This window comes from Hyaena hyaena, unplaced genomic scaffold (genome assembly GCF_003009895.1).
Source record: "Hyaena hyaena isolate Hyena2069 unplaced genomic scaffold, ASM300989v1 scaffold_752, whole genome shotgun sequence".
Classification (NCBI taxonomy): domain Eukaryota; kingdom Metazoa; phylum Chordata; class Mammalia; order Carnivora; family Hyaenidae; genus Hyaena; species Hyaena hyaena.
This window is the reverse complement of record NW_024081378.1, coordinates 189,107-207,608: the sequence shown is the minus strand read 5'-3', so window position 1 is coordinate 207,608 and position 18,502 is coordinate 189,107. Positions and strand designations below refer to the sequence as shown.

General features: G+C 36.7%; 1 protein-coding gene across 2 annotated transcripts in view; it reads left to right on the top strand.

Moving 5' to 3' along the window:
• GABRG3 (gamma-aminobutyric acid type A receptor subunit gamma3) overlaps positions 1-18,502 on the top strand; it is a 729,891-nt gene that overhangs the window by 630,657 nt on the left and 80,732 nt on the right. For both annotated transcript variants that reach the window (XM_039218219.1, XM_039218220.1), the window contains one exon: positions 13,131-13,268. In XM_039218219.1, the coding sequence (XP_039074150.1) occupies positions 13,131-13,268 (138 nt within the window). The remainder of the gene's footprint in view (positions 1-13,130; positions 13,269-18,502) is intronic.

Sequence of the window (18,502 nt, the reverse complement as noted above, 5' to 3'; positions counted from 1 at the left end):
AAATAATATGGGAAAAAAAAAAGAAGTTGGAATTCTGAACAAAGGAAAGAGGAAGAAAGAAAGAATGAAAGAAAGAAAGAAAGAAAGAAAGAAAGAAAGAAAGAAAGAAAGAAAGAAAGAAAGAAGAAAGGAAGGAAGGAAGGAAGTAAAGAGAAAGAAAGAAGAAAGGAAAGGAGAAAGGAAAGAAAAAAAAAAAAAAAGAAGATGTGGTTTATCTATACCATGGAATACTACATGACAATGAGAAAGGATGAAATCTGGCCACATGTAGCAACATGGATGGACCTTGAGGGTGCTATGCTGAGCGAAATAAGTCAGGCAAAGGAGGACAGATACCATATGTTTGCACGTATAGGAGGATTAGGAAGAACTTAACGGAGGACCATGGGGGAGAAGAAGAGGGGAAATGGTGTGGGAAAGGGAGAGAGGCAAACCATGAGAGACTTCTGAATGCTGAGAAAAAAACTGAGGGCTGATGGATGTGGGGGGGAGCGGGGAGATGGGCATGGAAGAGGGCACTTGTGGGGATGAGCACTGGGTGTTATATGGAAACCAGCTTGACAATAAACTATTTGTAAAAATTTTAAAAAAGGTATGAAACCTTCAAAAAAATAAAATTAAATAGATCCCCCCAAAAAAGAATCTTATTATCCTTCTGTTTGCAAAATAATGCTTTCAAATTTATTTGTAGCAAAAATCACAGAAACTAAAATATATGTTTGAAAATAGCACACCAAATCTGATTTCTGAGGGAAATGTTAGGACACTTTAATTGTTGTTTTTTTTTGTAAGAGAGAGGCAAAACACTGCTTCTTATGATCAACATTTTAATTTTTCATGTGGAGCAGGAGAATGAAAGCTGCTGTGGTGAGGAAGGGAAATGAAAGAAGGGAAGGGAAGAGATGAAGAAGGATGGTGGATAAATTTTCATACCATGTATGCTAGATGTTAAGTTCTAAGATATTTGTGACATGATGTAAGGAATGAAACATATTATGAAAAGAGTTAAAAGAAATGGAATATTAGATCAAATAAATTAAATTTCTTCTCATGTTGTTTTAAAAACCTATGGTTGTTACAAAGTAAGAAATCTATACAATAATAAAAGTACTTATTAAAAGAGAGAGAGAGAGAGAATGAGCTCCACCTTCATAAACTGGTTACCTTCCAAAGGTCCCGCATCCAAATATCAACATATTGGGGGTTACAGCTTCAACATATAAATTTGGTAGGTGGTAAGAGACAGAAACATTCACCCCATAACATGGAATTATGTGCAGTTTTCAGTACTACTACACTATTAAAAGGTAGGTATCCCATCCACGTTCTCCACATTTCACAAACTAGGAGCCTAAAACCTGGAGAGTGTCTCACTTAATGCGATCTAATGTCTCACTTAGAGCATATAAATGGCAGAGTCTGAATCCAAAGTGTAGGATTGCTGGTGCTGCTGTTTTTTTTTTTTTAATGTTTTTTATTTCTAGGAGAGAGAGAGAGACAGCGTGAGCAGGGGAGGGTCAGAGAGAGAGGGAGTCACAGACTGAAACAGGCTCCAGGCTCTGAGCTGGCAGTCAGCACAGAGCCCGACGCGGGGCTCGAACCCACGAACCGCGAGATCATGACCTAAGCGAAAGTCGGACGCTTAACCGACTAAGCCACCCAGGCGCCCCGAGTGGTGCTACTGTTTTTAACCTGCTCATATATTTTCATTTTGATAAACCTCTTAGGCTTCCAATGGTGATTTTATTGGCTAAATATAGGTTTTGGTTTGCAAATTGCATGAAGATTTTCTCAGACATTTTTATTTTTTAATAGGGGGAAGAGTGCAGTGAAACCCCATGTGCTAGTTACCCAACATCAACATTTTGCTCTTTTGGGTTAGGGTGTCTCATTTGTTAAAGAATACTTTAAGCAAATGTTAGCCATCTTATGGATTCTCCAATAAACACTTCGTCTAACTGATATGCACCTCTGCTAATTCATTGTCATTATCACAAAGTTAATAGTGATTCCTTAGTATCATAGAATACTCAATCCATGGCCAGTTTGTGCAGGGGTCTTTTTTACAGTCATTTCAAATCAGTATCAATCAAGGTCTACACATTGCATTTGGTTGATATTTCTCTCAAGCTTATTTTAGTCTGTACAGCTTCCTTTATTTATTTGGGTAGAAATGAGGCTATCTTGCCTGTCAAGTTGCACATATCCTAGATTTGGCTGATTATATTTTCATGGTGTCATGTATTCCCCACATTTCTTACAACTGGTAGTTATCTCTAGAGCCTTAGTGAGCTTTTAGTTTCAACTCTTTAGGATAACACTTCATTGGCAGTTCTGTGTAATTTTGATACATCATGGCAGAAGGAGCAAGTCTTCTTGTCCTTCTTTAGTGATGCTGAGAAAGACTCCCAGATCCATCAGAGGCTACAGAGAGGCGTATTTATTTATATCACTTTTTTCCTGTATTTGTTAGCTGTGGTTTGTCTGTACAAGAGAAGTTTCCCTAATTGGCATTTATTTAGCTCAAATTCAGTCCTCAGAGGGCGCCTGAACAAACTTCATATTGTCCTTTATTTATTCATTTTCAGAACAATTCGTTGGTGCCCAGCAGCTACTCCTTTTTCTTATATGGAGTGAAGTTTGGTGTCTGTGAACTGTTTATTCATAGATTTTACTGTTGGATTTTTGGTCTTTTTCTCATTTTTAAGCGTCATTCATTATTAATGTAATTAATCCTTTTTCTGTGATATATTAACCATATTTTTCTCAACTTATTTGTCATGTTTACTTTCCTTAAATAATAGTGTTTGCTGTGCTAAATCATTTTTTTCATGTTGCCAATTTTATAAATATGTTTTTAAATTCTTCTTGGATATTGAGTCATTGTTAGGAAAATTTTTATTAATCTAGAGTTGTAAAGGAATTCATTCATATTTCTATTCTAGTATTTCTATGGGATTTTCTGACCCTCTTGGAATTTATTCTGGTGGGTGGTATAAAATGCATCCAAATTTATATTTTTCTCATATGGCTTCCACAGATCATAAACTCTTTCTTCCTCTTATTAATTTCAGTTGCTGCCATATACTAATTCCAGGAGAACCTCAGCTATCTTGTTTCCTTAGTCTGTTATGTACTAATGCAAAATTGAGTTTCGTATAGTCTATGTGATATTTTATAAATACAGTTTTCAAATATTTAATAATATTTAATAATCTAAGAAAACTGGTTCCCTTCAATGCATTTCTCCTGGTAATTCTTTTTAAAAAATTGTTTTAATGTTTATTTTATTATTTTTGAGAGAGAGAGAGACAGAGTGTGAGGAGGGGAGGGGCAGAGAGTGAGAGGGAGACACAGACAGACACAGAAGGAGCGAGAGGGAGAGCTCCAGTCTCTGATTGTCAGCACAGAGCCCAATGTAGGGCTTAAACTTACAAACCGTGTTATCATGACCTGAGCTGAAGTTGGACACTTAGCCAACTGAGCCACCCAGGCACCGCTATCCTGGTAATTCTTAATATATTTCCAAGTAAAACTGATAGATAATCAACTTGTCTGGAAACAGAAAAAAAAGAAAAGAAAAAAGAAAAAGTTAGTGATTTTCCTGAGATCACTTCAAATGAACATATTTAGCTTGGGTAAAATCAACACCTTTATGGTTTTGAGTCCCATTAAGCAGGAATATGGCTTGTCTTTTGTTTATTCAGTTTACTTTTGGCTCAGTAGTAACTTATGGACTGCTTATAGAATTTGCATATTTTTGTTAAGTTATACTTAGCTATTTTATGATATTTAAAAATTATTCATGTTAATTTATCCATTGATTTTTCTGTGTCTTCTAAAGGCAAAACCACATTTTTCCTTCTAATTTGTATGTGTCTTATTATTTATTTATTTTGCTAGAACTATTTTGGTTAATGGATCCAATATAATGACAAGTAATAGTGAAGATAATGGATGTTTACTTGTTTTAAAAAGAAAAGGAAAGTCTGTAGTGTTTTCTTTGTAATTAAATAACTGGTTTCTACTAATAACATACTATACATATATACATGTATCTATAAATACTAATGTATATATACTTATATATATGTATATAATATATATATAATAAATATATAATTCTAATAGTTCTAGAATTAACAATTCATTTGAGATTTTGCATCAGTGTTTGTAAGTGAGATTTGTTTTTTTATGCATCCATTATCAGGTTGTCTATAATTGTTATACTTACTATATAAAAATAATTAGGGGGGCGCCTGGGTGGCTTAGTCTGTTAAGCGTCCGACTTTCGCTTAGGTCATGATCTTGCGGTTCGTGGGTTCGAGCCCCGGGTCGGGCTCTGTGCTGACTGACAGAGCCTGGAGCATATCTCAGAGTCTGTATCTCCCTCTCTCTCTGACCCTCCCCTGCTCACGCTGTCTCTCTCTCTCTCTCTCTCCTAGAAATAAATTTAAAAAAAAAAATAAAAATAAAAATAATTAGGGTGTTTTCCTTCATTTTTACTCTGGACTGGGTTGAGAAGCACTGACAATATCTGGTTGTTAAAGTTGTGGTGGGACTCCACTGTGTCCACCTGACCTGGTGCTTTCTCACACAGGTACTCTTTCTACAATATATTAAATTTTTCTTCTATGGGAACTAAATTGTTTCAGAGAAAAACTTGAAACTACTGAAAAGGAGAAAAATACTTATATTTTTGAAAATTAGAACTTGAAGGTGAAAGTTTTTACAAAGGAAAATGTTATCAAATTGTGGAATATTGTTGTTTGTTAAGTCTGTGCTAGAAGGAACTGTAATCTTCATGACAAACTTGACCAGCCACTGAAGTTATAAATGTCTGGTCCATGAATCATTGATATTTTTATTTCATATGTGAACTATTAAATGTAATAAGGTGATTGATCAGATTCTTTAATCAAAAGCCTACTTTTATATACTTCAATATGAAGTAAGATAGAAGAAATAATTTTCACATTTTTACCATAAGCAGATAAAACAAGTCAAGTGAGAAATAAATGAGACTGATCAGATTTGGATTCCAGAGGAATATATGGTTATGGCTAGGATTTTGGTTTCTATATGATATTATAGTAAATATTATACCCAAACTTATCATTTAAGTATTAAGCTAGATCTCATAATGTGTGTGAAAGAACTGATGGTTAAAAACAAAATATCTTTGTTTTAATGAAACAACAAAGCAACAATTAATAGAAAAAGCATGTAAAGATTTAAAATCTTTGTCTTCTTTTTCTTACCTAGTTTTTTTCTTAACATTGTTTTCTAGCTTCAAAAATTTGAAAATGCTTTGTTTTATAAGATCCAAATAGAGGGCCTCCATCATGGGAGCCAAGGACTGAGACTGAAAAGCAGGCATATTCACTGTGGTCATGGCTTTTAATGCAAGATTCAGTAGCATTACTACAACATGAAGCCAGCTGGACAGATTGATGGGCAAGATTAGTAATTAACTTTGTTGATATGAAAATTTTATTTCCATAACCATAAAGCATGTTCTCTTTTAAAATTGTTATCAAGTAGTATTAGTTAATTTCATATATACACAGAAGTAAAACACACACACAAATATGTACGTATACATATACACATACACAGAACCTACATTTACGTAGAAGGGTCCTGCTCAAAATGATTTCAGAATAACTAATTAAAAATGTAATAATAAAACTATAAAATAATTATAATTAAATTTTGTAAAAACTTATCTGAACATATTTTAAGGAAGTATTACTTAAGCATCAATACAGAGATAAATATAGAAATGATTGATGAAAGATGCCTGGGTGGCACAGTCACTTAAGCATCTGACTCTAGATTTTGGCTCAGGTCAAGATCTCACAGTTTGTGGATTTGAGCCCTGTGTCTAGATCTGTACTGATGGAGCAGAGCCTAGTTTGGATTATATCTCTCTCCATCTCTGTCTCTCTCTCTCTTTCTTTCTCAAAAATAAATTAAAGAAAGAAATGATTGATCAATTTACTAATATGAAGTTGTTGAGGTTCAGCATGTCAGACATAACAACAAAAATACCAAGAAAGAGGAAACAAATAGGAATGGGAAGACTTCTCTAAATGATTCAAAATTATCCAAAAACAAAAGTTTCTATGCCCTTCTCAGGACTTTAGACTCTTACAAGTAAGGTCCCATGGCCCTTAGAACATTGACTGGCACATAATTACAGTTATATGTGACAGAAATATGATGATGATTGTGATGATGATGATGATAGTGGTGGTGGTGGTGGTATTGGTGAAGGTGATGATCACTGTGTATTGATTATTTGGGGAAGGGAGGATACAACAGGAGGCCTTCTGAATTAGAAATAAGAATGGAAGTTGTAAAAGAAGTCAGGTAGAATGACGTTGAGAGAAGTCTATTCACAATGAATGGAGAGGATAGATCTCTTTGGGTACTCTGTAAAGAACTTTATGTCAAGAGCATAGTCAATATTTTGTCAAAACTAGCAGTATTCTAGTAAAATAAAAAAAATTCATCCCCTAGGTGATGTGTCCTTTTGACTTGACTCAGAGCTCAGCTCCGCTTAAATAAAATCAATTTAAGATTCACTAAAGCATCACAGAAAAAAATTTGGAAATCTGACAATATTATATCTGCCTAAGTTTGTGATACTAATTAGTGCAAACAGAAGACCAGCCCCTCCTCTCAAAACTAAAGCAAGACCTATATTACAAGGAACTTTGATAAGCTCCAGCAAATTCCTGGGGATCTATAAGAATGTTGTGCACCTGTGCAGAGTTGTGTGCATGCCCAGGAAAGACTTAGTAATGGAGAAAGTCCAGCCATTCACCTCTGGCTTTGAGGACCTGTGCAAACAGAAAATTAAAGCTAAGGCTGTCCTTTAAACTGTTTAAAGTTTGAAGTTATGACTCCACAAAAAGATCTCCATGGCAGAATTAGAAAGAAATACAGGCAACACGTTTTGTTTTGTTTTGTTTTTTTCAATTTTCAATTTATTTATTTATTTATTTATTTATTTATTTTACAAATAGTTTATTGTCAAATTAGTTTCCACATAACACCCAGTGCTCATCCCCAAAGTGCCCTCCTCCATGCCCACCCCCCCTCCCCCCCACATCCATCAGTCCTCAGTTTTTCTCAGCATTCAAGAGTCTCTCATGGTTTGCCTCTCTCCCTTTCCCCCACCATTTCCCCCCTTCTTCTCCCTCTTGTTCCTCAGTTAAATTCCTCCTAATCCTCTTATACGTGCAAACATTTGATATTTGTCCTTCTCTGCCTGACTTATGTCGCTCAGCATAACACCCTCAGGGTCCATCCATGTTGCTACACATGGCCAGATTTCATTGTTTCTCATAGGCAACACGTTTAAGGAAACTTTCTCACTGATCACTGGCCGACCACTGAATTATAATGAACTAAAAGTGAAGCTTAGGAGAGACCAGGCTTAAAAGCAAAAGCAAGAGCATAAAGTCAACAAAGTGTTAGGAAACTCAGTTGCTACACACTGTAGAAAATACAGATTTACAAATTAGAAGAGTCACTAAGAAAATGAAAAACAAGCACAAAACCAAAAAACCCAGAAACAGCAACCACCCCTTGAGTGGAAAGAGGATTCAGATACTGGAGTTGTTCTAATACGTTATCTAAAATGTCTGGTTTCCAGTGAAAAATTACAAAACCTGCAAAGAAATAAGGAAGCATACCAATACACAGGAATAAAAGCTGTCAAAAAAAATCTTTGAAGAGTCTCAGGTATTGGATGTAATAGACAGACTTTAAGTCAGCTATTCTACATTCATTCAAAGATCTAAAGTAAACCATGTCCAATGAATTAAGGGCAAGGAAAGTATAATTAAGTCTCACTAAATAGAGAGTATCCATAAAAAAGGTAGAAACTATTAAAAAGAGGAGAGTCTGGGTGGCTCAGTCAGTTAGGTGTCCGACTTCTGCTCAGGTCATGATCTCACAGTCTGTAGGTTCAAGCCCTGTGTAGGGCTCTGTGCTGACAGCTGAGAGCCTAGAGCCTGCTTCAGATTCTGTGTCTCCCTCTCTCCCTCTGCCCCTCCCTGCTCACTTTCTGTCTCTCAAAATAAAGACATATGAAAGAAAAAAGAAAAAAAGAGAAACTAGTAAAAAGAAATAATTTCCAATTCTGAAGTTAAGTAAGACAATGATTGAAAGAAAAAAAAACACTAGCCAGCTACAAACTACAGATTTGAGCAGAGTTGAAGACAGACTAGTAAAGGTTATCTAGTAAGAGAAACAAAATGAAGGCTGAATTGAGGAAAATGTATAGAAACTCATATATCTCAGGCACACCATGGCACATCATTATGTCTTTAATGAAAGTCTCAGAGAAGAAGAGCAGAGAAATAGGGCCAAAATTATTTGAAAATCTATCAACCTGAAGAAGCTCAACAAATTCCAAAGAACTCAAAGAGATACATACCTATCCACATCAGAGTCAAATTGATAATTTCTCAACAGAAACCATGGAGACCAGACAATTTCCTTCAAAATGTTGAAGCTGAAGACTGTCAACCAATAATTCTAGAACTAAAAAACTCTTGTTCAAAAATGCAGGAAAATCCAAAGACAAGCCATAGAATACCAGAAAATATTTGTAAAATATGCCTAATAATGGACTTCACACAAAATATACAGATAACTCTTAAGCCTCAACAATAAGAAAACAAATAACCCAAATTAAAAATGTACAAAAAATTTGAATACCTCACCAAAGAAGACATATACATGGCCAATAAAATCATGAAATGATGTTCAATATCATCAGTCATTAGGGAAGTGAAAGTTAAACAGCAACCTACCACTTTAGCAACCTACACCCACTGTGACTATTATAATTAGAAATACATATATTAGCAAATTTTGGAAATGCTATGGAGAAATTGGAGCCTTCAGATATTGCTGGTAGGATTTTAAGTTATTGCCTTGAAAAACAGTTTGGCAGTTTCCCAAAAATATTAAATATAGGGACTCCTGGGTGTCTAGTTGGTTAAGTGTCTGACTCTTAATTTCGGTTCAGGTCATGATCTCATGGTTCATGAGATGGAGCCTGACATTGGCTCTGAGCTGACATTGGGAAGCCTACTTGGGATTCTCTATCCCTCTCTTGCTCTGTCCCTCCCCCGCTCTGTCTCCTATGCATGCTAACTCTCTCTCTCTCTCTCTTTCTCTCTCTCTCTCAAAATATATAAGCTTAAAAAAATTTAGCTTTTCTTCATTTTTGACAGAGAGAGAGATTGCAAGCTGGGGAAGGATAGAGAGAGGGGGGCTCTAGCAAGCTCTAGCCTCTGAGCGGTCAGCATAGAGGCTGAACTGTCAGCACAGAGCCCAGTGCAGGCCCAATGTAGGGCTCGAACTCACAAACTATGATATCATGACCTGAGCCAAAGTCAGACACTTTCTGACTGAGCCACCCAGGCACTCCAATAAATAAACTTTAAAAAATGTTAAATATAGTTACTCTATGACTCAACAATTCCACTCCTATTTATATACCCAAAGCAAATTTAAAACCTAAGTCAACACAAAATCTCATACACAGGTGTTCATAACTCTTGCACAATTAGGTGGATAATACTGCTATTTGCTTAAGTAGAAAAGTGGAAAAGAAACAAGTTTGAGTTAAGGGAAGGGAAATTTGTCCTTGAAACAGGTTAAACATGTGGTGCTTTTAGACATCCTATGAGAAAAGAGAGCTGGATACCTGATTCTTGAGATGTAGAAAAATGTCAACACTAAGGCATTGACATAGGAGTCATCAGCATAAAGATGGTACTTAACATAATGAGCAGGAAAATATTACCTAGAGAGAAAGTGTTGTCAAAAAAAAAAAAAAAAAGGAAGAAGTCCAGGTCAAACTCTGAGGCACTTCAACTTTCAGACATCAGAAAGGAAAAGCCAGCAAAAGAGTCAGGAAAGGAACATCAAGTGAAGCGGGTGAAAGAAAACAGAAAGCAAGGGAATATAGTTTCAAGAAGAAGGAGTTAATTCTATTGAATGTTGCTGAAATCAAGTAAGTTACAGAAGGAGAACCTGAACACTGGATTTGGTAATATGTTGACTAGTCACAGGAGAGCATTAGATGGAGTAATAGAATGTATTGAAGAGTGAACAGGACGTGATTTATCAGAGACAACGACAATAAGTAGCCCTTTCAAGAAGTTTTGTCTTGAAGACAAGCAGAGAAGTAGGACAGTAGCAGCAGAAAATACATTTTTACTTTGTTTTACTGTACACCATGCTGAGGTTACCTGGTGACCAAGATGCTTTAAGTACCCCTCACCTTGACTAAACTTCACACAAGCCTTTTCCTGCTAGGCTCCTGACTTTCCTTCTCTGACAGCATTTACTTTTAAAAAATGTAATTATAAGTTCTTTCTCTGACACTTTGAGATGTAAATCTTTTTAAAGGGTTCTTGCTAATTTCATAATAAATGACTTTCTCAAGGATCTGGGAGCCATCTCTTCAAAATATATTCAAGAAAGGCAATATCCCAATCTCCTAGTTTCTATAGGAAGGTAATAGCCTAACTTCAGTGGGGCTTTGTTCCAAGTTGCAAAATTACCTCTCATCATAAAGATATGTGAAGCTTATCAGCAAACACTGGTGGACTATGACCTCTTTGTAATATCCTCCTGTTGCTTTCCACTTGCTCACCCTACCTTAAAAAACAAACAAACAAATTCTATTGTTCTTTATTTTGATGGAGTTGAGTTCTAACTTTATTCTCCATTATAGTAGTCTTTTTTTTTTTAAAAGAAATTAATACTTATTTATTTTTGAGAGAGACAAAGACAGAACATGAGCTGGGGAGGGGCAGAGAGAGAGGGAAACACAGAATCCAAAGCAGGCTTTAGGCTCTGAGCTGTCAGCACAGAGCCTGATGTGGGGCTCGAACCCATGAACTGTGAGATCATGACCTGAGCCAATGTCAGACACTTAACTGGCTGAGTCATCCAGGTGCCCCATCCTATTACAATAGTCTTGAGTAAATTCTTCCTTATTTGTTAAATGTCAAATGTTCATAACAGCATTATTCATAAGATTGTAGAAGTACACTCAAGCAAACTGCCAATCAGCTGACAAATGGGTAAGCAAAATATGGTATATTCATGTGGTAGAATATAAATAAGGGTGAACAACTGATGGGGCTACAGTATGAGTGAAACTTAAGCGCATTACACTAAGTGAAGGAGGTCAGTTTAAAAGATAACATGTATGATTCCATTTATATGCAATGTCCCAAATAGGTAAATCTATAGATGGAAAATATATTAGTGGATGCCAAGGACTGGATGAGACAGGTGATGTGTGTGATGTGTGCAAGGGGAATAGGAAGTGACTATTAGTGGATCTGAGGTTTCATTTTGAGGTGATGAAAATATTCTAAAATTACATTATGAAAATAGTTCCACCACTCTGAGAATATACTAAAAACCACTAAACTGTGCATGTTTTATGTATGCAGATTGCATGTCAATAAATCTGTTTAATGAAACAAGTTAAAAAGAAAGAATTATAGCATAAAATCCTTTATGACAGTCTGATAGGAAGATAAAGCAAGCAGGACAGTGACTAATGGCCAAGTAAAATGTCTGTTTACTTCATAGAAATGTCTGGAGCCGAGTCTTAGTGCCTTGATATCAACATTGTCAAGTTAAAGGAGAGAAATTATACCAGCATTGGTGACAATAATTTCACAGTACAATACACAATAAAAAAGCTGGGGGTAGGGGCGCCTGGGTGGCTTAGTTGGTTAAGCGTCCGACTTTCGCTTAGGTCATGATCTCGCGGTTCGTGGGTTTGAGCCCCGCGTTGGGCTCTGTGCTGACTGCCAGCTCAGAGCCTGGAGCCTGTTTCAGTCTGTGACTCCCTCTCTCTCTGACCCTCCCCTTTTCACGCTGTCTCTCTCTCTCCCCTAGAAATAAATAAAACATTAAAAAAAAAAAAGCTGGGGGTATACCTGTGCTCTATTTTAGTCTTTGAATGAGGGAGCCAAGTTAGCAGTGATGGGCAGAAGGGAAAATACCAAGAATGCATACTGTCTTTAAGGATTTTGTAAACTGATCTTTGCAATGTTTAATTAGGAACTTTCAATTGCTTTATTAATATGTTTGTACTAGTATGTGCATACCAGTATGGTGCTTTTTATATTCAGGATTCGCTACCATCTTAAATATAAATGCATACATTTCCTACTACCACAGTCATGCCATCAGTGTCTACATGAATCAGTGAAGGGCTAACAATACTAATGTTGTCATGTGTTGAGTGACAACATGGGTTATAGGCCTGCTTTTAGATGAGGCATGCCCTATCCCACATACCTTGTTATAGAGCCTGGACACAGGACAGTACCCCAAAAAGTAAGAGTTGCCCAAGTGCTGTTCAGAAGTGGGGACCCAGGAGTTGAGAAGCAGTAATTGGGACAATCTTGTGCTTGGGTCAGGAAGCCTACAGGGCCCTGTTAACAACACCTGTCCATGACACCTGGGTTTGAACAGGTTGCCACATTAGGCATAAGGCAGCAGAAACACAATAGCATCTTGTTTCCTGGAGAGATTAATAAGGTGAGTGTTGGTCTCTAACAAAGATCCAAGCAGGACTGAGAGTCAGTTGACCCCTGGAATTCTGGAGTGATTGCCTTATTAAATTAGTCTTTCCTGAGATCTGAATGGACTAAGTTTTAGGGAAGGTGAAGGTGGTGTAGGCCAGATAGTTGTATCTCAGAGTCTGGAAACTAGTGACACTCTGACCAGCATCTCCACTCTTTGAAAGTTGACCACAGCCTATGGTGACTAAAAGTCACCACAGTTAAAGAAATAGAGACAAGTAGCCCCCTTATATGGGGGTCCACACAGATGACGACTAGACTTCTGACTGAGAATATCTTGCTGATCATGCAGATCTGCAGCAGGAACCCTCTGGGTTGAATGGCCTTTACCCTTTAATTTTTGAGTTTTAGTGTCTTTGAGTAAATTTTTTAGAAGAAATATGACCTAAAATTTTAACTTCTGTCAAATGAACAGAATTATAATTTTGACATTAATGTTTTATAAACTTATGTATTCAAAGGTAAATATTTGTTCTGTGTTTTCAGATGGCTACCCCAAAGAAGAAATGATTTATAGATGGAGAAAAAATTCAGTTGAGGCAGCTGATCAGAAATCCTGGCGCCTTTATCAGTTTGACTTTATGGGCCTCAGAAACACTTCAGAAATTGTAACAACATCTGCAGGTAGGACTTAATTTAAGAAAGTATAACTTTCAAAAAAAGTCTGACTTTTCTTCCCTGATTCCTAAGGCTACATATAATCAGACCCTTAATGTAAAATTCCATCATGCATATGTTTTAACTACTTATATTTGGGTAATCATATGCCTCAGTGATATCTGAGGCAAAACAACTGATTCAAAAGTAAAAATATTTTTAATGTTTTAATTGGTATGGGAAAAGGATGATCAGAATTGCCTTTTCTAATCAAAATTTTAATTAAGTCTATATTTGCATCATATCCGTAAACTTAACTAGGATTCCCAATGTTGACTATATTTATATAAATTGATTTTAGTTATGATGAGAGTTGTACAACTTTTCACATACCTAATAAGAATAAAATATTATTGATAATCTCAACATGAAAGAAGTTGGTGTGAAATGTCCTTTGCATTTTAATTTCTAGTTTCTTTCTATCCTTTACTCTAAACTTTATTTTAAGCTTTTATTTCTTTTCTAATATATTGAAAATAATAATCCCCCAATTTGACTTCATTAAGTGACTATTATATGCATATTATGAAGTATGTAATTAGATGAAAAGAAGTGATTCATCTATTAATGTATTTGGATGTTTGGGAATTTTTGTTTTATAGAGGTTTTTGCTTTGTTTTATGGGATTTTTTTGTCTGTTTTGATTATTTATTTATGCCTATGACCTACTATTTTGCAATTAATTTTCTTTTGCCAGGGTGTGGGGTGCAGAAGGCTTTGGGAATGTAAACTGGTACAGCCCTCTGGAAAACAGTGTGGAGGTTCCTCAGGAAACTAACAATAGAACTCCCTTATGACCCAGCAATAGCACTGCTAGGAATTTACCCAAGGGATACAGAAATGCTGAGGCATAGGAGCACATGTACCCCAATGTTCATAGCAGCCCTCTCCACAATAGCTAAAACATGGAAAGAGCCTAAGTGTCCATCAACAGATGAATGGATCAAGAAGATGTGGTTTATCTATACCATGGAATACTACATGGCAATGAGAAACAATGAAATCTGGCCATGTGTAGCAACATGGATGGACCTTGAGGGTGTTATGCTGAGCGAAATAAGTCAGGCAGAGAAGGACAAATATCATATGTTTGCACGTATAGGAGGATTAGGAGGAACTTGACGGAGGAACAAGGTGGAGAAGAAGGGCGGAAATGTTGTGGGAAAGGGAGAGAGGCAAACCATGAGAGACTCTTGAATGCTGACAAAAACTGAGGACTGATGGATGTGGGGGGGAGGGGGGGATGGGCATGGAGGAGGGCACTTTGGGGATGAGCACTGAGTGTTATGTAGAAACTAATTTGACAATAAACTATTTGTAAAAAAAAAAAATAAAAAATAAAATAAATAAATAAATAAAGTCTCCATTTCTACTGACCTTAATGTTAATGTGAATAGTTTATTGGCTCTTAAAATCCCATAATAATTTTTTCACTAATAATAAAGATTAAAATGTAAACTATGATAATTAGTGGTAAATACCTTTAAAGGATAGTCTGAATTTTTGATAGGAGAGTAAAATATAGCACATTTCCACATTAAAATAAGTCAGAAAAGCTATCTCATTAACAGAGAAAAGCAAAACTTCCTAATAGGTGTCCTGGTGGTAAAGGTGAGAAATGGCATCTGTGTTTAAATATTAAACAATGATAAAAAGAATAGAACATCATAATTTATTTAAATGAGCTGTGGATGCAACAAGAAAGGAAGTGTGTTGGAGATGCTTTTTCCCAATTATGTGTCACCTACATTAAGAATGTAATTCTGCTCCCTGAAAAGTTGTAATGCAGTAGCAGACCTTTTGGGTATAAGGCAGCCCAATGGAGGGTAACTAAATGAGGGATATCGAAGCTGTTTTTCCACCCTTTGTGTTCCCTGAAAGATGATGTCAAAGGATAGGAAATGCAAAGACAAGTAAAACACAACTGGCCAAGTGGTTTTGAAATCCACTGTAAGAGAATATCAGCACAGGGAAGTAGCAAATAGAGGGCCTGTGGAGTCAAGGTAATAGTCTGAGCAATTATGTGCTAGGTGTTACTATTACCAGACAGAGAATTGGTTCCAAACTTAGGTTCAGCTTCTTGCTGCACAAAAAACAATACTCAAGAGACAAGTGATGGTGGAAGAGGAAATGTTGCTTTATACACGAAGCTGGCAACCTGGGAAAATGGTGGAGTAACATCTCAAAGATCATCTTCTCAGTCCAGGTGAAGATGGAGGGTTTTAAAGGGGAAGGCATGGGAAAAGGGAGGGGGGCTGTATGCAGGAGAAGCATGTGCCCTGGAAGCTGGTTCTGTGTTGATGTGACCCTGAACAGAATTGCTGGTATCAGTGGCAGCTGTTTTCAAATATAGTCAGGACTTAAGTTCTGGGTAAGTTTGGTTCTTCACTCTTCAAGGTCAGGGGTCTGAAAATTTCGGGGAAAGTAAGTTAGTTTGGCTACAGATTAAGAGTTTATGTCTGCAAGCAAAGAGTGCCTACGTTTGCAATACATTAACCCGCCTTTTTTTTTTTTTTTTTTTTATGTATTCTGGTAGAAATTTATTTTAAGATTAATAACTATCATTTTAAAAAAAATTATATATGGGATTCCAACCAGGATTTTTTTTCTTAAATAGTTTATTGTCAAGTTGGTTTCCATATAACACCCAGTGCTCATCCCCACAAGTGCCCTCCTCCATGCCCATAACCTCCCTTCTCCTCTTCCCCACCCCCATCGGCCCTCAGTTTGTTCTCAGCATTCAAGAGTCTCTCATGGTTTGCCTCTCTCCCTCTCCCCAACTATTTTTCCCCTTCTCCTCCCCCATGGTCGTCTGTTAAGTTTCTACTAATCCACCTATAAGTGAAAACATATGGTACCTGTCTTTCTCTGCCTGACTTATTTCGCTCAGCATAACACCCTCAACTTCCATCCATGTTGCCACAAATGGCCAGATTGCATTCTTTCTCATTGCCATGTAGTATTCCATTGTATAGATAAACCACATCTTCTTGATCCATTCGTCCGTTGATGGACCCTTAGGCTCTTTCCATGTTGTGGCTATTGTTGAGAGTGCTGCTATGAACATTGGGGTACATGTGCCCCTATGCATCAGCACTCCTGTATCCCTTGGATAAATTCCTAGCAGTGCTATTGCTGGGATATAGGGAAGTCCTACTATTAACTTTTTGAGGAACCTCCACACTGTTTTCCAGAGGAGCTGCACCAGTTTACATTCCCACCAACAGTGTAGGAGGGTGCCCGTTTCTCCACATCCTCGCCAGCATCTAGAGTCACCTGATTTGTTCATTTTAGCCACTCTGACCGGCGTGAGGTGGCATCTCAGTGTGGTTTTGACTTGTATTTCCCTGATGAGGAGGGACGCTGAGCATCATTTCATGTGTCTGTTGGCCATCTGGATGTCCTCTTTGGAGAAGTGTCTGTTCATGTGTTCTGCCCATTTCTTCAATGGATTGTTTGTTTTTTGGGTGTGGAGTTTGGTGAGTTCCTTATAAATGTTGGATACTAGTCCTTTATCTCATATGTCATTTGCAACTATCTGTTCCCATTCCGTCATTTGCCTCTTAGTTTTATGGATTGTTTCCTTTGCCGTGCAGAAGCCTTTTATCTTAATGAGATCCCAGTAGTTCATTTTTGCTCTTGATTTCCTTGCCTTTAAGGATGTGTCAAGTAAGAAATTGCTGTGGTTGAGGTCAAAGAGGTTTTTTTCCTGCTTTCTCCTCTAGGGTTTTGATGGTTTCCTGTCTCACATTGATGTCCTATATCAATTTTGAGTTTATTTTTGTGTATGGTGTGAGAAAATGATCTAGATCCTGAGGTCATGGGAATTCACTTTCTTCTCAAGTGCTCATGGCACATTCTCCAAGATAGATCACATACTGGGACATAAAGCAGCCCTCAATAAATATAAAAGAATTGAGATCATACGATACACACTTTCAGATCACAATGCTATGAAACTGGAAATCAATCACAGGAAGAAGTCTGGAAAACCTCCAAAAAAATGGAGGTTAAAGAACACCCTACTAAAGAACGAATGGGCCAATCAGGCAATTAGAGAAGAAATTTAAAAATACATGGAAACAAATGAAAATGAAAATACAACAATCCAAACTCTATGGGATGCGGCAAAGGCAGTCCTAAGAGGAAAGTACATTGCATCCCAGGCCTATTCAAAACTTAGAAAAAGCACAAGTACAAAATCTAACAGCGCACTTAAAGGAACTAGGGGGAGAGCAACAGGAACACCCCAAACCCAGTAGGAGAAGAGAAATAATAAAAATCAGGGCATAAATAAGCCATATAGAAAAAACAGTTGAACAGATCAAGGAAACCAAGAGTTGGTTTTTTGAAAAAATAAACAAAATTGACAAACTTCTAGCCAGGCTTCTCAGTAAGTTAATCCTTAAGACTGGTTGGAGTGCTATTACATTAGTGTGGGTTTTTTTAAATGTGGAAAACATTCAGTGGCAGCAAGGAGTTTTCAGTCTCATTAGAAAATCATGGTAGTCATAAAAGACTTATGAACAAACTAAGAATTTATACACCAGGATAACAAATAGACATTATATTAAACTAAATTCCATGCAATATAGAAGCAATATTTAGGGCAGTCATTTATGAATAAGAAATGAATGTTTCCCAGGAATTGTTTTTCACTTTTTCCATGAAGTCAATGAATGTATTGGCATTGATAGACAGATGTTCTCCATCTGCTCCTCTTCTCTGACATCTTCTGTTTTTATTTGAAACTTCACATTATGTTGAATCTTATAAATCACTCTCTCCCCTTTAGAAAATAAGCAAAAAATATATTCTAAAGACATTAATATATATTAAAAATTAAACTCACTTGCCTCTAATAAATCAGATGTTGTTTAAGATGAGAGTGAGATGTAAATGATGGATTTTCATTCTTCATTTCTAAACGTCTCGTGGGCCTAAGGTGTTTGCCATCTCCCCTGCTGCCATGCTTATCAGTAGCAGCCCGGAATACACTATTTCCTATTTCCCCAGTCGAAAACCCTGGCGAAATTATTGCAACCATTTTTACACACTCTCTCAGTTCCCTTTTCCTATTATTCTTGCACACGATCCAACTCTGGTGAAATCCAGCCCTCTGCCCACTCCACACCACACCCATGCAGCATTATGGAGGAAAAATAATAATAAATAAAAACACACTATTTTCCATCAACATT